This window comes from Corvus moneduloides, chromosome 10 (assembly GCF_009650955.1).
Source record: "Corvus moneduloides isolate bCorMon1 chromosome 10, bCorMon1.pri, whole genome shotgun sequence".
Taxonomy (NCBI): domain Eukaryota; kingdom Metazoa; phylum Chordata; class Aves; order Passeriformes; family Corvidae; genus Corvus; species Corvus moneduloides.
Genome location: NC_045485.1, coordinates 16,813,267 through 16,839,366, shown reverse-complemented (window position 1 = coordinate 16,839,366; position 26,100 = coordinate 16,813,267). Strand labels below are relative to the sequence as shown.

The 26,100-nt window shown below is 48.4% G+C and overlaps 1 protein-coding gene across 6 annotated transcripts in view; it reads left to right on the top strand.

Moving 5' to 3' along the window:
• Positions 1-26,100, top strand: part of IL1RAP (interleukin 1 receptor accessory protein) — a 49,880-nt gene that overhangs the window by 216 nt on the left and 23,564 nt on the right. For 4 of the 6 annotated variants that reach the window (XM_032119645.1, XM_032119643.1, XM_032119647.1 and 1 more), the window contains exon 2: positions 16,884-16,951. In XM_032119645.1, coding sequence (XP_031975536.1) covers positions 16,885-16,951 — 67 coding nt within the window. In that variant the 5' untranslated portion in view covers position 16,884. Of the gene's footprint in view, positions 1-19; positions 238-16,883; positions 16,952-26,100 lie in introns of those variants that run through there. The other 2 variants (XM_032119646.1, XM_032119644.1) reach the window with 1 other exon arrangement.

Sequence of the window (26,100 nt, the reverse complement as noted above, 5' to 3'; positions counted from 1 at the left end):
CCCGCCCCGCCCGTGAACTTCCCGCACGCGAAGGGAAAGTTTGAGTCGGAGGAGGCGGATTCCAGCTCCGGCGCGGGGTGCGCGGGCGGAGACGGGCGGCGGCAGCGCGCAGCCGGCAGCGGCCCCCGCTCCTCGGCTGGCACGGGGGGGAGATAGGAGAGAAAGAAGAGAAACCGCTCGGGAGAGCCCGAGGAGCAGCGCCCGGCGGCCACGGGCGAGGGAGGACGGGTGGGCACGGTGAGAGCGAGCGTGCGAGGCCGGGGCTGCGGGAGCGGAGCGGGGGCGGCAGCGGACGCGGTGGTGCCGGTGTCGCCGCGGGACCGGGGACCCCCGCGGACCTCGGGGACCCTCGGCGATCCCTCGGTGTGCGGGGGCCGAGCCGAGCTGCGGGACCGCGGGTTTGTCTCCGCTTCTCCTGCAGCCGCGCTGGCCGTGCCCCCGGTCCCCGACATGCGGAGGGGTTTGCTTTAATTCGCTCCCCTGGCCATGGAGATCTGTGTATTCCTGGCTGGAGCGCTACAGGCACTGAGAAATGCAACTTTAATTTTCACCCGTATTGCAAATTCGTGAGCCTCTGGTACCTGCTCTCTGCTGTCAAAGGGTCTCTGAAATGGAAGTGGGGAGAGGAAGGGATCAGGCTTCAGCCGTAGCAGGGAAATAAAGTGGAAGAGACATGTCCAAGAAAATAGACTGGAAGCGATTAGATGCTGGCAGCAAGATGGCCTTTGCTGTGCTTGTTGGGGGCAGCTGCCCCCTTACGTGAAACAGTTTGGGGGGGTATCTGGAGGGAAACTGGATGGTAGGAATTGTTTCCTGAAAAAGAAGGGGAAAAAGGAAACCATCAGGGCTTCACTGCTTTTCTGTGCCAATGTCGCTTTCCCCTGTTACAGTGGCAGTGCTTGTTCCTCGCTCTGGGCTGGTTTCTTGGAGTGTGCCTGTACAGTGCTTGGCACAACAGAACCCTGATCTTGGGGCCTTAGGATGTCACAGTAAACTGGATTATAAATGCCCTCTCACATGCACACACTCTCTTTTCCTCCTGACCTCTGTTTTGTGAATAGCTGGTTATAATGCTTGGATAAAATTCTGGTTGGCTTTACAGATCTTTTTTTTCTTATAAAATGATGGATTTTGTTCCATGCATTCAGTTTTTTGTCCTAGGAAAGGCTTTTCACTTCTGGATTTGGGAGATTGCAGCAAGCTCCTTATATTTTAAAAAACCCTATCTCCTTTGTAATTAAAAAGTATTATTTTCCTGACACTCCATTTTTAACCATGCCCCTCTCGGGCATGCAGAACTGTCACCCAACATACGCTTCCATACTTAGAAGGATTGTGAGCTGTTATTTATTAACTGTACTGTGGAGAGTCTATATCTCATAACTTAGAGGGTCATTTATAACAGGTTGTATTTGGCAGCTCTGGAAGATTTACTTGCTGTCTTGTATTCCTTGCAGGAAAGGCATCCCTTGTTTTCATGGAGAGCATCACTCCAACCCCACAGGCTCTCAGGTGGGCAGGCTTGATGCTGGAAAGGGTCCTGCTTTCTGTCTCCATTGCCTGCCTGTGGTGAGCAGGAGAGGCCAAGCAGAGAGGATTAAACTCAAATACCCAGATATTCTTCTTCCCTGGAAGTAGGCATGGTGTTGTTGCTGGGATCACCTTGTCTGGAGGAGCAGTTAAGGATGTAGGATAATGAGGGACATGGAGAGTAAGCCTGTGAGGACTTGGGGTGGTGGAAGGCTGCAGGGCACTGCAGTGACCGGGAAATGTTGAGCTGGGAAGGTGGTGCTGGAGCAAGGAAGCTGCTGCATGGAGCTGAAAGAAGGGCTGTGGGGTGAGAGGTTATGTTTCTCACTCAATGCCTCCATGCAGGGCTTGCATGGGGCAGGGCTGCATCCACACAGCCCTGGGATTGCTTTCCACGTCTCTGCTTCTAGCTTGAGTTCAAAGTGTCTGCATATGATATGATGCTTGCTGCTGTCTGTCCATGCCTCCCGAGAGTCCAGAAGGTCCTCTGATCCCTCCACAGTGTGGAAGGAAAGCTTGTGTCTGAACACTTCTGGGCTCTCCCCTTCCAGACTCTGTTGATTTGTGCAGGTATTCTGCATTTGAGCATGAATGCATGAGCACATGCAGTGGGGATGAGTACTGCCCTGTTCTGGGCTCCAGCAGCCTCATCCCCTGGGTCAGGTAGCACTATCCCAAAAACACCTGACACCCCAAAGCACGCATAGATAAGAGAGACTTCAGAGGGTAGGGAGAGTGGTGTGGCAGTAGGTTGGATGGTGCCTGGATACTAGGAGGTGTGGGAAATGCCTCCTTGCTGGCTTCAGAGCTGTAATTTTAAGCTCTGAAATAAGCACATAGGAAGAATGAGGCAGAGGGATTTTGTCCCAGCCTTATTCTTTCAAGACCTGCATGAACCAGATGCCAGCTCTAGGGAGGAAGCATTGTACTCCTTCAGAATAAGAGGCCAACATTTGTGGTTTTATTCCTTCTTCTCACTTACATTTTGATTTCTCTGTTGATTATTTTGGCAGGCACATGATCCATATTTCTTTCCCCATCTGTCCTGGGTCCCGTCTCTTGTCAAGTGTCCTCCCATTTCAGCAAGACTCTGACTTGCAAAAACTTGCCACAAAGCCCTTGTGGCTAGTGGTGTGGAAGAGAAGGTGCCCCAGCTTGGCTCTCAGGTTGCATTAGCCAGGTGGACAGTTAGGAAGATTATATCAGCATGTGAATGCATTCATATCTTTTTTTTTTTTTTTTTTTTTTTTTTATCATCCAGTAACGGGGAGTGCTTTGGGAATAAAAATAGAAATAGGGAAAAGCCTATATAAGCTGAAATCTGTGAACAGCGCCACGTTATCTTGGAGCTGAAACACGTTCTACAGCAGAGCTCACAGTTCAGACATTGCCTGCTCTCCTCATTCCTCCCCTCGCTTTCTCTTGACACAGCTCATGGATTTCGCTGCCCCTGTGAGCAGAGCCTGTCTCCTCTGTGCTGCCAGGCTGATGCAGCCTGGCCAGTGGCATCTCTGTACCCAGTGAGTGAGAGCTGGAGCTCCTTTGGTTGGGCGAAGTGGGACAGATACAAAGGCAGAAGGAAGGCAGAGCTGCCTGTCAGGTGTGCCATGCTTGAGCTGACCCTTCTCCACAGCCTGCGTGTGCTCGGGGGCTGTGTGCAGGTGGGGCTCTTGCATCCACGGTTTGTAGCTGCTTTGTTCTGCTCCACCATCAGTGTGGCTGAGATTCACTGCTCAACTGGAACAAAGCAGCTTCTTTTGGGAGGTATTTTAGGATTTCTCCCCCCCACACCAGTGCTTTTGCCAGGCAGAGGGCTAATCTGACGTTTCTTAGCCACAGCACTGGTCCGTGTGGGGCTTTTGCACGCAGCTGAGCCAGATGAGCTCAGAGAGTGCAGGAAGGGAAATGATTTGGGGAAATTACTTCAAATGGTGCCTACGCTTTAGGGAATTTCGATCTTGGCCAGAGTGTTTACTGTGTTCAGCCTCAGAGATTCCAATAAGACACATGCACAGAACATGATATTCATAAACTCGGAGTCTTATTTTGCAGAAAATGCAGGAAATATAAGTGTATGTATTTTGTTAGAGGGTTCTCTAAAATTAGTTGCTTGTTAAACAGTATTTTCACTACAAGTGAGGAATCATGTCTTTAGTCAGTCCTTTGTCAATTTAACAACTCTCAGTTTCATCAAATGGGAATATATCCCCAGGAATTCCTCTGACACAGGTTTCCCCTGAGTCTGGATGATTATCCAATTACAATTTAAAGAAAATTACAGCAGGGATAATTGGCTAAAGATAGAAGTATCTGAGAGCATTAGGGAAAGAGAAGGAGAGAGTGTGAGAGAGTGAGAGCTTCACTTTCTCATATGAATAAATGAGAATTATTTCAGTCCTTAACTTTTGCAGTGAGTGGATTCAAGGTCCCTGGTGTCTGGATCTCCCTCCTTCTTCTCTCCCTCCTCTTCTCTCCCTCCCTCTTCTCTGTCTTGTTATGTGTCGACTTGATATTTATATGAAAAAGTTACATTGATTCTTATGGAGTCTTTTTACATTTACATGTGTTAACAGAAAGAGACTGTTAACTTAAATGCTCTATTTGCAGCAGAGAGTATGAGATTTCCATGTATCCTGGGCTCATTCAGGGAAGTGGTAGGTGGCTCCTTCTCCTGGGAGCACTAGGAAGGTGCCAGAGAGCCATTAGTTTGGAAATCCCACGCAGAGTAGGGCCATCAAGAGCTACCAGCTCTTCCCATCTCTCTCTAGGTGCCCACAGAAGGAGATCCATTACCGTGCCTGGCAGGAGCACTGGATGCTCCAGCACTCCCGTCCCATGTCCATCATGGGAATTGAGACCCCTGAGCTGCCATGGCCAAGTCTCCAGTCGGTTCAGAAGCATTTGAGGCTGTCTTCAGGCCCACTCACTCTTTTTTTTCGTTGCTAACAGCTTGTTTAGGCAAGGCTGGGCAAGCTCTGCTGTTTAACCCTTGCAGTGTTGGCTGTGGCCACGGGTCAGGGGCTCTCTGGGTGCAGGTGGGAACTCCATGGTGCAGGTCCGAGGCTGGAGTTGGACTCCCCATGCAGCTCCCTGGACAGCTTTGCTGTGCTGTAGCTGAGACATGATGCAACGTGAATCATGCACTTACACAAACACTTAGGAAACCTCTTCAGCTTTACTAAGCTGAGGTGTTATCAGAATTAGAAGAGGGTTTTGAAAAAAGAGTAAAGAAAAAAAGAGTAAGTTTTAATACCTCTCTGTTTATCTGGGAAAGCTGCTGGGTTTGCTTTTGTTTGTTTCTTTTCCTCACAGTTTTGTTTAACCCCTTGCGTGACTGAAATAAAAGTGGAGTATCTTGCCTCTCTTAGGCCTGATGCTGCTCATTTAGAGGGATGTGAGATTTTTCCAGTGTTCCAAGGATGATTCTTAGGTATTTGATCAATTTGTGTGTAAAAGCTTGCAAAACTGTGACTTAAATGTTTATCCTTAGTGCTGACAGGATGCTGTGGAGTTGTTTAACTGTATATTTGTAACAATTATGCTGCTTGGCGAGAAAGACATGTTTTCCTCTCAGAGGGAATTTTTGTTGGTTTTTGGTTTTGGCCTTTTTCTGCCTGTGAGTTGTGGTTATGCTTGCCTTTCTTTATCATTTTACTTTTTGTCTTAAATGTAAATAAAGAGCTAATTACAGTTAATCTCGGTGCAAAGGAATGAAATTTTGAAGAGTGAAAAATAACTCCCATCTGTTGGTTTTGCAGTAACGTTTTGGGGTTTGCCTTCTACTTGGAAAGATGCCAGAACTTATCTTGCTCAATTTAAGGTTTTCTTTGCACTATTTAAACTGGATTTTTAATAATTTATAAAAACAAACAGAAATGGAAATAGCTTTTCAAATTGTGTTTGGCCATGTTCTTTATGTGGTCGTTGCTAAAATGTGAACAGCTCTAGCTGAAACGAGTTTAAATCCCACCGCCAAATTCTATAGGAACAGGTTGAAGACCTTCTGGAAAAGCATCTATTTTTTGTAGTAGTATATTGCATTTCTCTGTTTCCTGCCTGCTGCGGCTCCATGTGCCCAACTAACCGGTCCCAAAACGACTTGTTCCAAGGGAACTGTTGCTTAAGTAGTTACTATATAAGACAGGCTCAGAACCCCAGTTTTTTTGTGGTGGATATGTGTTTCTTTTAGCCCCATCAGCTCCACTGACTGCTGAGCTCAGGGAATTAATCCATACTTTGCACTCATATGTTATCTTTCATCTCAGCATCTCTAAGCACTTTAGAGACTTTTAAGATGCACTGCTGTGGTGTGAGGTGGGGGGAGGCTGTTCTAAATGCGGCTGGGGAAACAGAGGCACAGATTTCAGAAGCCTCTACTAATGCACTCGGTTCAGGGGACAGCCGTTTAGAAGTTTTCTAATGCCTGATTATCAGGGAGGTACTACAGTTTTTCATGCACTGCATTTGATGATTGATGCCTACATATGGGTTTCATGTGCATTAGCCAGAAACTCATATTTCTACCCTAAACTAGAGAAACTAGAGATTTTTTTTAAGTCTTCAACCTTAGAGACTTACAGGAGCCTAGTAAATGGCAGTGTAAGGAGTCCAAATTTCTAGTTATTTTTTCTCAGGTTAGTCCTGTTGCAAGAAGTAAAACCTCACCTCCCTCCCACCATAGTAACATCCAGGGCCCCACCTACATGAATTTATTAGCAGTCTGTTGAGTCAAAGCTCTGAGATATGTAAAAAAAGTACTTGTTTTGACAGTAAGACCCATGCAAATTCACTCTAATACAAATAATGGGATTTGTTCTGTTGAGAAATAGCCCCTCTTCCTTCAAGCACAGATACCTCCCAGTCCTTGTTTTTAAGAGGGATCTGGTTAGTGGGAGGAGGATACTGCTGCCCAGCTGGCAGGCTGTGGGAGTCTTGAGGGCACCCCTCCTCTCTGAATGAGCATGGATGGGCTGCTGGATCCCAAAATGTTTTGTTCTAGCAAATTGTGTTGGTTGCATTTGAGCTGATGTATTGGCGTGACTGAAGGGCAGAACTCAGACTCCACTGGAATAACATCCCTGTGGACTGGGATGGTATTTCCTCCATATCCATTCTCCTGAAAAAATAGCCACAGTTTCAGTGCATTTACCTTTCTCCTCCTTCCTTGTCCTCTCTCATGTTGCTCGGTGGAATTTAGGGAGGCTATTTGACTCTGTCTCCTTGGGAGGCTTCGCACATACAGACTCCCTGACCCCAGGCCATGGAGAGATAGAAACGCTTTTCTCCAGGCTGGTTGTGTCATCCTTTTCTCCCATTGCACAGGGGAGCTGTACCTTGCATTTCATAGTCAGGAGGTTAATGTTTCCCTCTTATAAACTTTTTTTCCCCTCTTATCTGACAGGTTCAATGACTCTGTAGTTGCTGACATGAAGTGTCAAAGAGCAGGAGGGAAACTCAACCAAACTGTGTTGGTTTGCACAGCCTGGTTTTTGGTGGCGGGGGGCCACAGAGGTGGCTTCTGTGGGAGGCTGCTAGAGGCTTCCACCATGTCCAGCAGAGCCAATCCCTGATGGACGTGCTGCTGGCCAAGGCTGGGCCAGTTGGAGAGGTTGGTGGTGCCTCTGTGATAACATGTTTGGGAGGAGGATCAAGACAAAGTGGGGCACATGCAGTTTTAATTCCAGCCAGAGAAGAGAAGGAGGTGAGAACATGTGAGGGAAAACAACCTGGCGACACCAAGGTCAGTGGAGAAGGAGAGGGAGGAGGTGCTCCAGGCGCCAGAGCTGAGGTTCCTCTGCAGGCCATGGTGAGGACCATGGTGAAGCAGCTGTGCCCCTGCAGCCCGTGGGGATCCACGGGGGATGCAGAGATCCACCCACAGCCCGTGGGGATCCATGGGGGATGCAGAGATCCACCCACAGCCCGTGGGGATCCATGGGGGATGCAGAGATCCACCCACAGCCCGTGGGGGAGGTGCCCACACCTGGAGGAGGCTGTGATCCAGTGGGAGACCCAGTGGGAGACCCAGTGGAGAGAGAGGGCCCCTGCTTCCAGGCTGGAACAGCCTGTCCCTGGGGGACTGCACCCCGTGGATAGAGAGACCCATGGCACAGCAGGTTTGGGAGGGCTGTGTGCCCGTAGGAGGGGCTCAGGCTGCAGCAGGGGCGGTGTGGCTGCTGCTCCTGAGAGTGGAGCCACATTGGAGAAGTTCGTGGAGAACTGTCTCCCGTGGGAGAGACCCCACGGTGCAGCAGGGGAGGGACTCCTCTCCCAGAGCAGCAGGAGAAAATCTCGGTGATGAACTGACCAAACCCCCATGCCCTGTCTCCCTGCACTGTCAGTGGGAAGGAGGGAGAGGTTGGAGGAAGGAAGGTGTTTTTTAAGGGCTTGTTTTACTTCTCATTATCCTCCTCTGACTCTGTTAGCAATAAATTCACTATGTACTTCTAAGCTGAGCCTGTTTTGCCCTTGGAGTGTTTTTTCCCGGTCCTTATCTCAACTCATGAACCCTTCATTAATTTTTCTCTCCTCTGCCCAGCTGTAGCAGGGGAGGGTGAGCGAGTGGCTTTTATGGGTGCCTGGCGTTGGGCCAGTGTCAAACCACGACACCCAACTTTCCAAAGACACTCAGTGATTACTTCCTCTCAAAGCAAAGAGGTGAGCCAGCCCAGGGCTGGGGTCCGCACAGATTTGAGAATATGAAGGCATCCACTTCCTGGCACTGAAAGTGCTCAGAAGTGAAAATTTCAGAGGCTTCTCAGATTTTTGGCCCTTTGCAGCGGGGCTTTAGTGCATAGCAGTATTTCCTTGTGTCTCTGCTCCTTGTAGCCTTTGGAAATGTCAGCAGTGCATGTATTGCCTTTTGTTTGTCATTCAGCTGAAGAAATGAATTCATTGCCCTTGTGAGATCAATCATATTCTCCCCAAATAATTAATATTGATGACAATCACAGCATACTGCTGCCTTCAGCTCTGTCTCAGCATTCCCACTGTGTAGGTGCTGTGGGTCACAGAGCAGACTTTCTCAAAGGAGGCTCCTGGACTTCAAATTTCAGGGTGCTGTTCTTTGAAGATTGAATTTCAAGCTGCACTGAGGGGGCCACTGCAGGCAGAGCCTGAGAAGTTCCCTGTGATGGTGCAACAGAATATTTGCAGAGGGAAATGTTAGAGACATGCAAAAGCAATAGATGGGGGGAAGGATTGTCTCATTTCTGTTTCTCTTTTCCTCCTTTTTTGTGTGTGTACACAGCTTTTTCTAGTCCCCTTTGCAGAATGCAGCCATCCTGTGCTGACCAGAAAGGGACAGGTATGCAAAAGAAAGCTGCTCTGATAGTCACCAGGAGGACCGAGTGGGTGGGTTGGGAATGTGGAGGGCTGGAAGAATATCAGGAGAACTGTTTTTAAGTGGGGTGCTGTCCTGGGGGAGGCTGGTAGCTCCTGGCCTTTCTATTTTTATATTGCTTTAAATCGATTGATGTGTAAAGCACACTTGGAGCAGCCTGTCTGAGCTGCCTGACAGGGATTGAGGCATCTTGATGTCTTACTCTTGTTTGCTTTTACTTATAAGGTTAAATGGGATTAAATTAACATGATTAATATAAGTACCAGGTGTGGAAATGCTGTGTGGCCCAAACTTGAAAAACTCCTCTGATTTGATTTTACCCTTGAATATGTTGCTCATCCCAGGATACCCAGAGTCACTTGAGGAGATCATTCTCTTATGCATCAGGAAGAGCTGGGGCTTCCTCGCTGGCAGCAGCATGGGTAAACCTGATAGTGGTGCTGGAGACACTGCAGCTGCCTGAGGAATTTGTGGCACCAGAGGAAAGCAGATTGTTGGGAGGGGAAGACAGTGATGATGTGCTCTGGAGCGTGGTGGTGCTTGGAGGATTTATGCCTGTTGTGTCTCTCTCTGGAGGAACAGGAAGGGAAAGATGTTGTCTGAATATATAGCAGTTATCCTGGGAATCTGGTCCTCAAGCCCGTAGTGATGTAAGGGGGGGGAGATGAAGTGAAGGAGCAGGTATGTAGCTGGCAGCAAGGGCTTGAACTTAAGGAAAAAAGCTTTTGGAGTGTTTTTTACTCTGAGAGCCTGTTCCAGGTGGTGCTGAGCAGGCCTGGGTGCAGCCCCTGGTGTGACAGGGAGGATGCGGAGTGGGACTGCAGGGCACTGGCTGGACCGGGCTGGGCTTGCAAGGAGACATCTCTCCTGGGAAAGCTGTTCTGGGGTTTGAGAGTCCTGGACCTGTCCTGAAAAAGGCATTAAGCCCATCTGAAAACCTGCTTGAAGCTGCATTGTATTCTCTGGGTTTAGAGACTTGTGCTGAGCGAGCTTGGGGCTGCTGCTGTGCAGTCTGTTGCACCGTGTGGATGTGCTGCTGTGTCCACTGGGGCAGTGGGACAACCTCCTAGGGAGGGTAGTGGAGCTGCTTACGCTGTAAAACCATTAAAAAGGTCAGTAGGCAGAATGAGTATTTAAATGCTCGTTGTCAGATGTCTCCAAGTGCTCCATGACAGTTAATTGGAGCTTTTCCAGTGAGGGAGGGATCTCCCTTTGGATTCCTTAAGTCTTCTCTGGTCTTTGAGCCACGCTGATTGCAGATTTCTTTTTTTCTGTGTAAAGATTAGTTTGTCAGTTTATTTTGTGGTAGCACAATATGTGCATGTTTCTCAGAACTCTCCTTTCACTATTAACAGAGCTGTCCAAAATAGAAGCATTGTGTCTGGCTTCATGGAAGATCTCAGCTCTCTTTGAAGCACTGTTGGGAACTTTTCATTCCCTGGCTATTCACACTCAAAAAATAGACTATCTTAGCTGGATACCTTTTGCTTGAGCACAGAAGTGCTCTTGTAGCTTAGTGTTTGAACTGCTCAGTGGCCAGCATGGATCCATTTGTAATCCATGCTGTTTGATTTTATAGCTGTGGCTTTACCTGCCCCTCTCCAGCCCACTCCACAGATCTCTAGGCAGTAGTCCCAGCTGCTTATTTGACTTGTCCAGGTGTGCATATTTTTTAGAGGTGACAGGGAGCTCATTTATTTTCTGTGTATGAAATGCAGTGTGCTCTGCCCGTTAAATTGGTGGCAGAGTATAATCAGTGGCACCCTGGATTCCAGCAGAGCAGTGTGCAAGATCTGTAGCATTTCTGCTTTTCCGAGTCCTTAGAGGACCCCAGGAGAACTGCAAAGGGAAGCAGGGGATGCCAAATCTCTTCAGGTACATTTTCAAGCCCCCCCTCCACTTCTCTCTGCATGCCTAGATTGCACTTTTTTTCTTTTGAGAGGGAGAAAAAAGGCTTCTTCCTCTGAATTCTCATTGTTAGCATTAAATCTGTTGAGCCGAAAGGGTGCCAGGAAATGGTATCTAAATGCCAATAGCAACTCACAAATTCCCTGCCTGGAAATCTCACCTCCATGTCCCAAACATTGGCACTGGCAGAGGCAAATCTTGCACTACCAAGGAAGCTCCCAGGAATGACTCACTGTGAATGAAAGTCTCCACACTTCTCCCCGAGCCTCTGAGCTTGAGGGGAGGCTGCTGCCAGCTCTGCCCTCAGGAGCTCTTGGTGCTCTTGGAAGGGCAGTCTTGCTTCTGCAATTTGTGCTGCTCCGTTGAAGGAGAAATAGCTTGGGATCACCTCCCATGGTGACTCTGGAGCATCACACTGCTGAGCTTGTTCATCTCCATGTTGGGGATTTCATAAAAAGTAATTATTAAAAAGCCATCAGGCTGCAGCCCTTGGCCTGGATGTGCAGGTAGGAAGCCAGGGAGGGGCTGTGGTGGGTAACAAGCAAATGGAGCCACCTTGGATGCCTGGTGTCATGTCCTTGGCTGGCAGTGAGCTGGTTGAGCTGCTGATTAAGGAGACTATTTCCAGATTTCCTTGTTGTGTGTTTGGTTTTGGTTTGTTTTTTTCTTCCTTCAGGGTACTCAGTAGCCCTGGGTGTAAAGCTGTGTGTGAGCACTGTAACTGCCCAGTGCTGGGAGCCAGTGCTTCCAGGTTCTGTGTGCCAATGGCCAAGTCTGGCCAAGCAAGCCAGAAAATCCTTTGTACTAGTGACAGGAGACACCTCTCACCAGAGCAACTTTCCATCTGATTCCCACTAGTTTAATTTTTTTTTTCCCCTCTGCAAAAGCAGGTGTGTAATATCTGCTGTGATTCTAGCTGGTGAAAAGCTTTCAGGCTGCTCAAATTTCAGCATTTCCTTTGGTTCTGATGACATAAATTACTTTTGTAATAGAAACATTTCAGAACAGATTTCTTTCAGCCCTCTCTGCTGTCAGGCGTGCAGTGGCCTGATGACCTGGCAGCTACCCTGGCACAGGTGGGACTCCAGCATTGATTTTGCAGGTCCCTGCCTTGGATGTGTCACCAGCAGATGCAGTGACTGGGTCACACCTATGGCTCTTGTGATATCCCTGATTGCAGGGCAGCTTCAGCCCTGCTTATTCCTGCTGAAATGTGCCTGGGAGCTGCTGCCAAGACAAATTGGGCTCCCTGCCCTCAGGAGAGATGCGAATGTTTTTTCTGAGGACAGCACTGGGGGCCCTCTGGTCAATGTGCCTGTGTTTGAAGTGATGAGTGTGGCGTAGCATGCATGAGAGCAGGGAGAGTGCTGCGTGCTGCTTACGGTGCTCATCGTCAGCCTGCTGCTGGATTCCTCCCTGCTCCGTTCCTGGGAGCCATCTGCAGATGAAAATTGTAACGAATGTGGTTATTCCTCCTGGGGAGTAAAGGCTGGACTTCCAAAACCCATGGCCTGTCTTTCTGCCCAGGTCTCCAGAGATTTCGGTGTCACATTTGGTTCCTCTGGAGGGCTGTCCCTGGGACTGACCAGTTCTCTGCAGGAGAGGCTCCCCTTTGGGCAGGACAGAGTGGGACAGTGCCAGGCAGTGCCCACGTGGCCTCTGGGGGAGAAGTAGGGTAAGAGAGACACTGTGCAAACCCTGGATAAGTGGCACCAAGATGGTTTATGCTACAGTAATTCCTCCTTTTGTCTGACTTACTCCTGCACATGCTGAAAAGCAAAAGTGTTTCCTGGAGGGCTGAAGGGCCTTTTCCCATTTTCCATTAGTGTTTTTGCTGTTACTTTTCTGCAGCTGCTTCTTCAGGCTGCCCTTTTCTGCCTTTTGGATTCTTTGAATTTACTTGAACTTTACATCTGGTTTTTTCCCCATAAGAAAACCCAGCAAACTCATCGAGCAGCCTTCTCTAAAGCTGCTGTGTGATGATGCAGGGACCCAGGGCTCGTGGGCACGCTGTGACTGGGAGCAGAGAGCTGTGCCGCTTTCCTGGGCACCAGCTCTGCTCTGCAGCCCATCAATCAACCTTCATCTCCGAGTCCGTGTGGCATAGAACCAAAGCATTTCCTAAGCTAGCCCACTCTGGATTTTGCTAGCCTTCCTGTGTCTGCATCCTATTTTTTGGGGCTCTCAAATTCTTTTGAGTTGGGACAGAATTACAGAAGGAAAATAGCGTGTAAAACCTGCTTTGGCTGAAGTTATTTATTTCCTCTTTCAGAAACTGCTTTATTTTAAATGCCCTTTCAGTCAGAGCACTTAGTGGCAAGGTTCTGAAGAGCGCTTTTGTTCTGCAGGCCATAGTGTGAGTTCTCAGTGAAAAGCAAAAAACCTATCAGCTCTCCCTAGAGGCCTATGGTTAGGAGGGACAAAGGCGTTTTTCTTGGAAAATGCAGCATTGTTCGAGGAATTGGTACAGTGTCTTTGAGAATAGGTGTGCAGTACTTAGACTGAGTGCAGTTCTCTTCGTTAAGTACTTGACGTCTGTCTTTTGTTTTATAATTGTTTGGAAAGTGCGTGGGCTTTGTGGGGTCCATGCTGCTAGAGGCAGGAGGAATGATGCCTTGCTAAGGTCTGTTTGGCAAGGATGTTTTATTAAGGGCTGTTTTATATGAAAATATTATGTTGTTTCTGACATAAAAACCACTTTTGACCAGTATCAAATGAAAAAACCAAACCTTTCCACCCGCTTAGCTTTTAAGAGCAGGAGACACTTCCATGATTGTGTTTTTCCCCATCCCACTTTTCTTTGCTCCTCGGTAGACAGAAGGTTAAAGTTTGAAGAAAAAAGTGCTCAGGAAGGAAAAGGGAACAATTTCTGATTTGAAAGAAAGTGAACATTTCAAGTTAAGTTATTTAAAAAAAAATTCTAGCAAGGGCTGTGATGGATCATTTTCCCTAACCACTCTATGAATTATTATCAAAATGTTAATTTATGGAGACATTAAGAACACCTCAGAGTATATTGGTCTCGTGAGAAGTTCCTGGAGTGCTGAGGATGTATCAGAGCTCTCCAGCTGCCTTCTGGCTGCTCTGATTGCCTGCTTCCTAGCTGCAGTGTGATTTCTGAGCTGGTAAGCTCTCCTGCTCACTGATTTTATTCCTGGCTCCCTTTAGCATTTCCTTTTATTTGCACTGGGTGGATGCAGTTGGGTGGAGCGCTCTGCTGCAGCCTGGGTTTGCACTCCCTGGCCTCTGGCTCATTTGGTTGCAGCCACAGACGCTGGCATTTTGTTGCAGTGCTACGGAATTGCACAAGAAGTTCATCAGACAGCACTGGAATTGCATTACAGCAGGAACAATGGCAACATGCTCTGTTACGAAACACAGAAGCAGGTTGCTGGGAAAGGCTGAGAAAACTCTTCCAGTTCCTGGCAAGACCAGAGTGGGTTGTAGTCCTGTGATGTCAGGTTCTTAAGGGCATTGCAAAACCCACCCCTCTCTGCAACAGAATGCAATGCTCTTCTCCTGTGTCACCACAGGACTGCTGTGGGAAGACCTTTTTATTAGGGGGATATCACAGCTTTGGGGCTATTTGGTTTTGGGGTTTTTTTTGAGTAATCATGTGTCACAGGAATGGAGCTGGACTGGCAAATGCTGGCATGGTCAGGGCATCCAGGAGGTTGTGATGCCTCCCCTTGACCAGCCCTTGACTCTGTGCGTGTCCCTTCCATGGCCCCTTGCATTTTGTATAGAGTGAGAGCAGCCAGGGCTGTGGTCAACTGTGTCCCTTTTCTGTAATGGAGAAATTGCTGTAATCTGACAGGCTCAGTGTCCATCTGTCTCCACTGCTAAGATCTCTGGAACGCCTGGAATGAACCAGAAGTAAATCACTCTGTGTGTAAGGCTTCTGATTTTATAGCTGGGTAGAGCAAGAAAAAAAGGATTTTCCCACTAGCAGACAGAGCATGGAAATCTTGGATACCTTGCTCACGGGAACAGAAACCTGGTGGCTCTGGGAGACAGTTGAAAGGAGCATGTTCCTGTGAGCATAGCTAATGGATGTAAATATTAGCTCGCTGCAGAGTTCATGTATCACCGAGTGAAATGTAGTAGTTTATTTTGGCCTCAGGCCGCACAAATGGCCTTGCTCAATACAAGGGAAGCTCATCCAAAGTCAGTAGTTGTTCCTGCTTGCTTCAGGGCTGAATTCAGTCTTATCTGAGTGAAATGCAGGAGAGACTCACTGGAAAATAAGGGTGAGTTAGGACACGCTGTGCATTTTAGCTAATGACAAATGGAGAGGAAACCATGAGGGATCTTTATTATGGGAATGATTCCCCACCACTGTTTACACACCCTCTCTTCAAGCATCTCAATTACCAAAAGTTCCTAAATTCCTACCAGAGGTGCAGCATGTTGGATCTCTCTGTCCAATCTGATGGTGTAAAGATGTTTTATCTTTCTTCAGCATTTCCAAGGAGTAGGAGTACTTAATGTTGTTTCTTCCCTATGGAGTCTTAAAGTAACATTGGGAGCTGGTTGTAGGTGGCAATAGAGAGGGGTTTGATAAGCAGCTGGCATTTTAATTTGGAGGAGGGTGGTAAGGGATGATCAACCCTCTCAGCTGGACCCCAGGGGAAAAAAAATCTCACTTTCTTTCCTGCTTCTTGACCATTTTTGAAAGCCTGATGGCTTCAGAGGCAGTGTGCAGCCCTTCCCATGGGCTGTGCAGGGAAGAACAGGCATGCTTCAGATTTCCTTTGTCTCTTTGAGATGAGCCCAGCAGAGGGAAGGCATCGCACAAAGGCTTTTCAGATGTAAGCACTGAAAAGGAGGGATTCAATATCCGCTGCTGGGTTTTGAGTAGTGTAGTTCACGTGTCGCATTCTTGTTAATCTCTGCAATCTGTACAATCTTAGGTGTTCTCTGCTTATGCTCAAAGCCCTTCTGTGTACTGCATGTATTCTGGACAGGTTTTTGAGGGACATGTTTAAGGGAGCTCTGTGGCTTCTCCCCCCACACTTTTAACACACCCTGATGGAGCAGGTTTCTCTGTCATCTCATGAGCACATTCCTGACAGTATCACCATGCTCTCTCCTGCATCTGCCTGGTAGAGCTGAGATGCTTTGATGAAGTTCAGCCTTTTAACCATCTCTTCTCCCTTTGTGATCTGACAGCACCCAGGAATATCAAATGTGACCTTAACCCCTTTAATGAGAGCATCCAGTAGATGTCAGTTTTCATGACTACCAGCTTATAAATTGCTGAAAGACCTAGAAACAGAGGGAAATTTAATTCCAGTGAGTGAGCAGCTCTGAGAGCCGAATGCCAAATACTGGAGCGGGCAGCCAGTGAAACTCTGGCAGTGTACATTTATCTCAAATTACAGGAAATTGTGTTCTGTAGTGGGAATGGAAAAGTTTGGGATTGTTTTTTGCTATCTCTGCTGCTTAGAAAGTGTAAGCTTTTGTTTAGATTATTTCTGAAAAGCGTACAAACCTGGCTCTTGTTTACTCCTGCAAGTTCCAAGGAGGGTTTGACTGGGAAGAGCTGGTGAGGCCTTGTCTTGCCTCCACTGCCTGCAGGAACAGGCTGAAGCAGTCTCTGGCAGCCAGCTCCTTTGCAGGTCACTGGCAGCAGACCCTGCCAATTTGGACTGCGCTGGTGTGGCCGTCGTGTCAAATTGTCGAACACGTGCTCAGTGTAGATGTGCCACAGCCACCGCGAGTGCTCTCTGCACTTGTTCTTAGAGATGAGCAGAAGGAGGTCTTGGCAAAGGACCTTCTTTAGGGAGTCAAAGCTTGGGATTTCTGGCCTACAAGTGTCCATTTAACTCCTTGTGCTCCTGGATGTAGACTATTCGGGTGACTTAAGTCAGTGAGCTGGGCTGTCCTCTTCAGAGCCATCACCTCCCCAGCTTGTCGAGCTGCCTGCAGGCTGCCACGTGGGTGCTGTTGTTAAGGAATCTTAATGAAATAAAACAGGGACATGCCAGAATTAAAGGATCACTGGGTGGGTGGAGGGATAAGCACATATATTCAGAGTTAAAAACATGGCCTGCAGTGGTAAAAGTGTCAAATAACCAGGTCTGTGTGCTTTGTCTCCCAGGATGAAGATGGTCAGTGTCCTGCTGGTTTCACTCTGGCTGTCCATGGTCACCCTCGGCAGAGGCTCAGGTAAGGACATGGCATGTGATGGACCTGCCCACTTACTGTGCAGAGAGGAAAGCTATCTGCAGTGAGCTTTAAGCATTTGCAGTATTTCTGGATTAAATGGTTGTGTGTAGAATACTTTAGCAAAATGCACGAACACAATGTTAGTTCTGGTTGGGTGTTGTGCAGTGCTCTGTGTAGAGACGACCAGTGTGGTGTGAACAGGTGCCTTAGCAAATAGCAGCATCACCTCGACCTAAAAGTGCTTTGCAAACTCATTCTGTGCCCTTGGTCAGTATCGTTATTGCCCTTCTGTGAGGGACGAAACCAGGGCTCGGCCCATGGAGCTGCCTTGTCACTGAGTTGCTGGAAGAGCCCGGGCTTGAACCTGAACTCTGTTATTCCTGGTTGGATCTGAAGGGGACTGAGATTCAGCTCTCCAATTCTGACTCGTGTCTCAGCAATGCAAGGGGAGAGGGGAACTTCTAGAGTAAGAGGAGCTCTGATACCCGTCTCACTGACTCACTTTCCTGACAGGAAATATGTTGTCATGCTCGAAGCTCCTCTGGCACTCGTTCAGCCCGGCTCTTGTGAAGAGGCAGATTGTGCATGTCTCGTCTCCGGACTTCCTATTTGGGGGTGGAAGGAGACAGCATGATTTGCAGGAGGCGAGTGGAAGGGGGGAGGGAAGAAAGAACAGGAGCTGGTTTTATGGGGGAAATGTTCAGAAATAAGGGCTGTGCAGGGGTTTGACAAGTCCCCCCATGAACCCTTGTCCCTCTGCAGTGCTGGCAAACAAGCAGTTACAATATACCCCGAGCAGAAGAACAGCTCTTGTGTCGTTCTCTCTTGGACCACACTGAATTATTGTGGCCGGATTCACAACGTGCACTCTGGCAAGGTTCATTTCAGTGCAGTGGCTGAAGCCTGGGAGGTTCTTCTCCTTGGGCTGCCCAAGGGCTGCAGGCACTCACAGTAGGCTGTGATCTTCAGCAGGGGATGTCCCATCCTGGCTAACAGGGGCTGGGTAGAAGTGGTGAGCAAAGGGGAAACAGCAAAGGAAAAAGAATACACAGCCTAGGTCTCCTTCACTAAGCCCTAGGTAGTAGGAGTGCCTGGGGAAGGCATGGATCTCTGCTGCTCGCTGGGAAAATCCCTGCTTTGCTTGTGCTTCTGGACGAGCTGTTCTGCTCTCCACCAACGCAACATCCTCCTCCTGCTGAGGCAGCATTACAACACCCCACGTGCAGTCATCTTGGGCTTTTGCAGAAATGAGAGGTAGGTGCAATTGAATCAGGATTGCCCAGGAAATGTTACAGCAGCTCTAAAAGCTGACGCAGTCGGCTGGGAGGATGCTGATTTCACTCAGCTGAAATGAGCACCCTGGCATTTGGGTCACACAGGCTCATGCCAATTGATCTGGCAGAACCAGAACCCTCCATGCATTTCTGCAGGGTATTTGGTACTTTTTAAATATTTCTCCTTTAGCAGAGATTTGCTGTACGGGGTGGTCAGAACCCTTGTAAAGTGCTGCAAGGATGTAAGTCAGGGGGTGATACATGAGTCTCGTGATCAGTTAAAATACACTTCTCCTGCAAATCCACTGCAGGTCTGTGAGTGTCAGACACACTCTTCAGTTCAAAGCTTCCTTTTTGGGCCATGGACTTCATAAACTGGTTTTGGCTGTCAGAATGTCCTTTGTTATTCATGATGGGCTTGGATGGCTGTACTTGGATGGAGGGGCAGCCGTCTGTGCAGCCCTCTGTTTCACTGCGGGGGTTTCCTGGGACTGGCACCAAAAGGAGACTGGAGCTGGTTTCACCCTTGCAAAGTCATAAATACAGAGCAGTTTGGGAGACTGGCCCTGTTCTGGGAATGTTACAGCGTTTGCACTTGCTTTTCCTTCTCGAAGCAGGGAGTGTAGGTAGGAGGATCAGAGCTGAGCTTATCTGGAGTGAATGCAGAAGGGCTGTGCACAGTCTACAGCTGCCCTGGTGGTCCCCTAACACCAAGCACGGCCATGGAGATGGGTAGCTCTCACTGGGGAACCTGGCTCCTGGGATATTTAACATGTGTAACATGGTAGGGATTTGTCATTTCAGCTGAGTCCTTTTCGTGCTTTGACTATTAAGTCATGTATTGCTGTATTGTTGGGACCAGCTCTCTCTCCAGCCAAGTTCTGTTGTGGTTTGCTGCCACTTTTCCTGCCTCTGCCATCCTTCCCAGTGGAGCAGTCTGGTCAGCAGCACTGACCAGGGACTGCCTAAGCCAGGGGTACCGACTCTGCTGAGTCCCAAGCTCTGTGAGGAGTCCCAAGAGGAAGTGAGGAACCAACACTTGCTAAATTTTGGCTCTAAAATGCCAGCACTGCTCTGACTGCACGTGGTCTTTCCATCCAGTTCAGTCACTATGGCTGTCAGTATCTCTGGCAGTGTGTCAGAAAGCTTTAGCATTGTGCTTCACCCTGCTTCCTACTGGAGAGACAAACTCATAAACTTTATTTCCCCTCCAGATTTTGCCTACAACACTGTGGCTCTAAACATCTGTTCTCTGGGCTCTGCTGTTTCTGCTGCGTATGGAGACGGGTGCTGAAACAAAATCAGTTGCTGAAAGGGAGGTGCAAGCTGTACGAGGGAAGAAATGTGATCTGAGTAGTGTAGAGTAAAAGATGTAGAGCCTGAGACTGAATTGGTGCCTGAGTCTTCTATTCGCTCATGCTGAACGCGTGGGCAAATCATTCCTAGTCTTGAGAATATACATGATCTGCAGTGTATGGGCTTGAATTCCTTACTCGTGACCTTCGGGTCGCTGTTTGCAGTGGTATTCAAGGTCTTCTGCTCTCCTTGCCTAGCTAAGCCATCCTTAAGATGGAACTCATGTTGTAGGATGCTTAATGAACCCAGATGTTCTGATAGCCAGAGAAGGATAACAAAAACTGCTGGACCCAGGTCTGGTCTTACAATGGTTTCTTTGGCACTGCTGAAGTCATATGAATATACACTGGCTTAAAAGAGATAAAAAACCAGTCGGACAAAGAACATAACAGCCAGTTGGAATACAGAATAATGTTATCTTCCTACTTCTGAACAAAGCCGGCCAGTGTTAGACACGGACTTATTTATAAGATGTAGCTGTAATTGTGCTTCTTGTTCCATTTTTTTCTCTCTGCTAACCAGGCTGCTCTCTCACCCTCCAAGAGTTCTCAGCTTTTCTAGGGTGAGGGCTGGGGAGATGACCGTGGTTGGGAATATTGTCTTAGCAAATTGCAAAAGCAGAAGAATATTGGTGCCAGGAGAGGAGGAGCAGCCTCATGCTGATTATCCAACAGACCCACATAGTGTGAGCAGGTACCTGCTGTGCATAAATAGCCCTTTGGTGGGGGGAATCGTCATGTTTGCATAGGAAATGCCTCTGTAGCTCCCTTGGGGGCTATCAGACAGACTGTGTGGTAGGATGAGCCCAGGACTGGGCCAGAATGATACTCCAGCATGGCAGGTAGTGGCTGGAAGGCAGCCAGGAGCTTCTGTCCTGGGAGCTTTATTTCAGGTTTTGCTGTTACTTGCTGGATTGTGAACATGTCTATTTACACTCCCCCATATCAGAGGCTTTCAGCTACTTTGGTTTTGTTTGCTCTGGAGTTGGCTCCAAAGTGCTAGATGTCACCAATGCTTCTGGATTCAGGTGGTGGCTGGAGCAGTGGAGTTCTGACTGCAGTGAGAAAGAAACAGAGGTCTGGCTCCAGAGGTCAGAGCCACTGCCTGCACTGTCTCTCCCGAGAGTTGAACTGCACTGTGTGTCTCTCATGCTTAGCAGAGAGGCAGAACAGTTACTTTTGGCCAGGGGAAATTTGCAGATTAATAAATTACTGTCTGTAAAACACTTTGAAGATGGAGAGCCCTGTGTAGCTCCTCAGGATTATAACTATATGGCTCTTACTCTACTGATGGGGTTCCAGTGGCTTTATTTTCATTACGATTTGTGACAGCCCCAGAAGCTGAGAAGCTTATTTTAGTGTGTAAAGTCAAAAGAAAAATAGATTAAACTGTATTGTTGTTTTCTAAAGAGACTAAATCCCTCCCCCACCATCATCTCCTGGGATTTCCTGACTTCCTCCTACTCTTCCAATCTCAGCTTCTTGCTGTCCTAATTTAGGACATGATTTTATAACCATCCATACCTATCTGTGAGCTACTGTGGCTGTAGAAGTTTATGGTGCTTGGGGGCACGAAGTCATTTGACACTGAGGGTGTTAAAAGGTGCGCAGCCCTGGAGTGGATGGAGATAAAACCCGTGGTGCAGAGCTGACCTGGGTGCAGACGTGTCTCCGCAGCCGCCGGCCTCCCTCCACACCAGCCAGAGCTGTGCCCGCTGAGGAGATAAAACCTCTTGTCTGCTTCTTGTCAGCTGAGGAAATGGGTTGTGAGGGGTGAGCTCTGTGCCGGCGTCATCGTGGTGTGACCTATCTGCATTGAAGTGTGTGCAGGAAAGCAGCCCTTTTTGGGTGTGTTGCTGCTATGGTATTGAACAGTCACTTTGCTCCTCTGTGTGTGTCACGTAGGGCATCAGGGAGCTGTCATGTCCCCTTCCAGAGCCACAGTCGTGCTCTCACTGTGAGACGTTCTGTGGCACCCAGGTGACTCTGCCGGACTCTTGGACTCTTACAGTGCATTTTACCGCCTGCGGAGTTTTTTCAGTTGCCATCCTCGGGCAGCTGCTGCAGCATCTTTGTAATGCAGACGTCCCTGTGGGATGGACAGGGAAGAATTGCTGACTGTATTTTAAAGCAGGCAACAGAGCACCTGGCTAAGTGCAGTAGCTGGGCTGCAGGTATTAGCTAAGCAAGCCTGTTGGCAGAGCCAGGAGTTCAGCCTGGACCTTGTCAAGTCCCAGCATGATGTCCCAGGCACACAGAAGAGCCCCTGCCAGCTTGAGCACAGCTCAGCATGATGCTAATCAGGTAAGCCCCCTTTTCATGCTGCCTCTCCTACAGATGACTTTTGCAATGGGGTGTTCAATTTCCTGTATCTCTCCTCTTCCTATGCTGCTCTGCTTTGCTTCACGCAACAATTTTCTCAATGAAGCGGGATGGAAAGTAGCTGTTTGCTCTTCTTATCCTTCAGGGAAGCAGTTCATGCCCCTACCTTTATCGTTTGGATCTCAAATTTAAAGAAAGCCTCCAGGAAAATATGTCAAGCTTGCTAGAGAAATCTGAATATAATTTTTTTTTTTTTTTTGGCCCAGTTGCTGGAGGTAACCAAAATACTCTGTGCCACATGCAGTAAACAGCTTTATGCACAGATAGAGAGTGAAGTCACAAAGCTCACTGTGGAGGAGTTCTGAGAGACACAAATAACAACTACCCCATGTTACAGGCTGTGCTTGATGAGATAAGGAGATTCAGAGTCAGAAGCTCTGGGCTCCATTATGAAATCATGGTTTTTTGGATGTCTTGCTTTGGCTGCTTCCCCCAAAGTCAACAGTTTATGCAGTCAGCTTGCTTGTTTTTCATGACTTTGGCAGAGACAGGTTGTCACACCTGTTTAAATTAGACATTCGGGGCCTAAAGTTAATCAGCCACAATGCACAAGTGCTTTTTGAAACTGAGCCATTTTGCAAAAGGAAGTCATTTTCCTTCTCCTTTTCTCAGCTGTCCTACCTATTTAAATGATAAAAGCACTTGGGAAGAGAGAGAGACTCCATCCTAGTGTGCAGCATCCAGATGAGCTGCTTCTGGGGGGGCATCACAGCTCAGTGGCAACACAGGATGAATATGATGAGACTTGGGAGAAGTGTAAAACCATGTCACCAGTGTCATCACAGCAGGACTGCATGGATGAGGCTGGGCTGTGTAGGAAGTTTGTGCCAGGACCACTTCCACCTCCTTGCTCTGCTGGAGAGGCTGTGGGAGGAAGGCAGTGAGGTTATGAGAGGCCTCTTTGGATGCGTTTCCACTGGAAGGCAGATTATAATTTTCTGCAGAGTTGGCACAGCTTCTAGGCTGAGCCTCCAAGGCAGCACTGAGCTACAACCAGTTTTGAGGAGTTCTGTGACCACCGTCACTGCTGCAGAAGTAGTGAGAGCAAATGGTGAGAGCCAGCTGATCTTGGCTGGGTCTAACCCAACTCCTGCATCATTCCCACCCATCTCGGTGTGTTTGGGTCTGTGTCTCTTCTCCCAGTTAAGGGCAGAGCTTCTCATTTGTTTTGTTCCATGCTTCTCTCCCTTTGCCATGCTGTATGGTCAGATGGGATACTACTGAGCAGAGAACACAGCCAGGGAGCAGGGGGTGGTCTCCTGCAGGGTGGAAAAGGAAGGATGCAGACTCAGTGGGGAGAGTGGGTGCTCCTGGCACCAGTGTAAATGGGAGACGCACCCACGCGTGGTGCTGGGCACAGCTGATGCCTCCTGTGCTCACAGCACAGCTCTTGCATTTGGCCCGGCTTCCTCTGCTTCCATCTAACTGACTGAGCGTGAAAGATGGTGGTGAGGAAAATTTTTTTAAGGTAGTAATGATTAATTCTTGCTTAATTGCTTTGCATGATCAGCTTTTTCTGCCTTATTGATGCTGATTCGTGCACCATGATAACGGGCTGGCCTTGCTGTGCCCCCCGGGTAGAGGCTGACTCATACCAGCTTTGCTTTAAGGTAATGCAGCAGGGCCAGATGAAGAAAGTAGGAAGCTGTTGAGATATGGCTTGGCAGCCCCAAAAAGCCAACTGTGTCCTGGATCACAGCAAAAGATGTGTGGCCAGGAGGTCAAGGGAGGTGATTCTGCCCCTCTACTCTGGTGAGACCCCACCTGCAGTGGTATGTTCAACTCTGGGGTCCCCAACATACAAGGGACATGAATCAGTAGGAGTGAGTCCAGAGGAGGGCATGAAGTTGATCAGAGAGACCTGGAGCACCTCTCCTATGAAGACAGGCTGAGAGAGTTGGGGCTGCTCAGCCTGGAAAAGAAAAGGCTCTGAGGAGACCTTAGAGCCCTTCCAGTACAGAAAGAGGCTACAGGAAAGCTGGAGAAGGACTTTCCACAAGGGCACGTCATGATGGGACAAGGGAGAATGACCTTAAGCTTAGGGAGGGTGGATTTAGATTTGATATTAGGAAGAAATTCTTTGCTGTAAGGGTGGTGAGGATACCCAGAAAAGTTGTGGATGCCCTATCCCTGGAAGTGTTCAAGGCCAGGTAAGATGGGTCTTTCAGCAACATGGTCTAGAGGGAGATGTCTGTGCACCCACACCAGGGGTGTTGGAACTGGGTGATTTTTAAGGTTCCTTCCAACCCAAATCATCCTATGATAGTACAGCCCCATCTGATGCCTCAGCTGAAGTGGTGTGAAGGGCAGGGATCATTCAGCTGGCAGCCCTGATGGCTTCGTGTCCTGCTGCCACTGCACGGTCCCAGTCTGTATGCAAGGCAGGCCCCTGAAGGCACATGAAATCAAGGTGGGCATCCTTATCCTCACACTTCTGTCCTGCCTGAAGTTTCTCTTCCAGTTCTGATTGTTTCCTTCTACCATGCTGCCTCCCTCTAGCCTATATGATCCTCACTCCTTTTCCTAAGCAGGGCTGTGTGAAGAGGACCATTTCTTGCCTTTTTCCTGCAGTGTCTGTCCTGGGTAGATATTATGGGTCATAGACTGCCTCACTGTGTAGTTGCAGAGCATTCAGCGGTAAGAGGGGTCAAGGCATCTGCAGTGCTCCTGATTGGCACTGAGAACAAGGTGGCTTCTTTCAAAATCATTTTGTAGAGGCATTTCTAGGAAGCTGCATTTGTGGGATGGTGTATTTTTAGAGAATTTTACTGTGTCCCTCAGGTGTGTGTGTAGTGCTCCATTTGCTGCAGCACAGAAAAGACGGAGTTGGATATAGCTCCATTTCCTCACTAGTTTCCATTTGTTAGCAAACCTTTGGAGTCACAGCATGAATGCTGATCCCACTTGATTTAATCAGGAGCTGCTCTTAACTCCAGCAGCTGGTTTGTGTGGGAAACATTTCAAGAGAGAAGAAACTCGCTTCTGAGGCTTAGCCAGTGAAAACAAGTGTGAGTTGCTGCAAATGAGCACAGCACCATAGAAGTTAGTGTTGTTTCTCACAATTAGAACTGGATCCTTGCATCTTCTCTCTGCAGTGCTCCTTCAAATATTGTTACTGGAATCAGGATATATCAATGTGTGTGTATATATTTTTTTTTTTCCACAGTGGAACTGCTTTATGCCAGTGAAGGGTCAGTCATGCCATATATATTTTTTTTCACAGTGGAACTGCTTTATGCCAGTGAAGGGTTAGTCATGCCATTTTTTTTCAGGCCATCTCCAGTTTAGACTGACATACAAGTAAGTGGCATGCTGATGTTAGCAGCAAGTAGGGTCTGAGTATCCATAGAGCTTAAAATAGTGGAAGGAGCACAAAACGTTGTGGGGAACTGTTGGACGCAAATAAAATTATAATGTGAGTATCCCCTCTACTTTATGCATGTGTGTGGACATGTTGCCCCATCTGCTGGGGTCTGCTGCAGAAGTGCCACCACAGCAAGGTTGCTGTTGTCACAGGGAGAAGAGCACTGTCACAGCTGAGGAGGAAGAGGCTCACAAAGGTGTATGTGAGGGGTGCCCTGCAGTTCTCACACATTTTATCAGGCAGAGCCCGGCTATCTCGGGCGTGAAACACCCCAAAATGTAGAAATAGCAGTATAACTGTCAGCATGGCACAGGGGGGAGGGAAGCTGTGCAAAGCACCACTGTCCTCGTTGTTTTATGTGTTACGAACATCTTGCTGCAGTCTGTGGTGTTCCTGCCATCTCTGCTGAGTGATGGGTCATGGCATTGGCCCCTGAGCCCGCGGAGTCATGCTTGGGTGGCTTTGCCCTGGCAGCCAGGAGGAGTCCTTGCCTTGGGAGGGAGGCACAGCCTGGGATCTCTCACTGCATGGCTGCTCCTGTGCTCTGGGTGCAGATGTTCATGACCAGCAGTTATGTGCTGTGTCTGGGGTTCAGCTCAGAGCCTGCAGCACCCCAGGGCAGGGCACATGTGGGGAGCCTTAGCACCACCCGTTTGCTGTGACAGTGTCCCTGAAGCCAGGCCAACTCTGAGACAAACTCTCCAGGTACAGCACTTACAGTAAAACTGCAACAGTCCCCTCTTCCAAAGCCAAGAAGACAAGGTCTGGGCATTG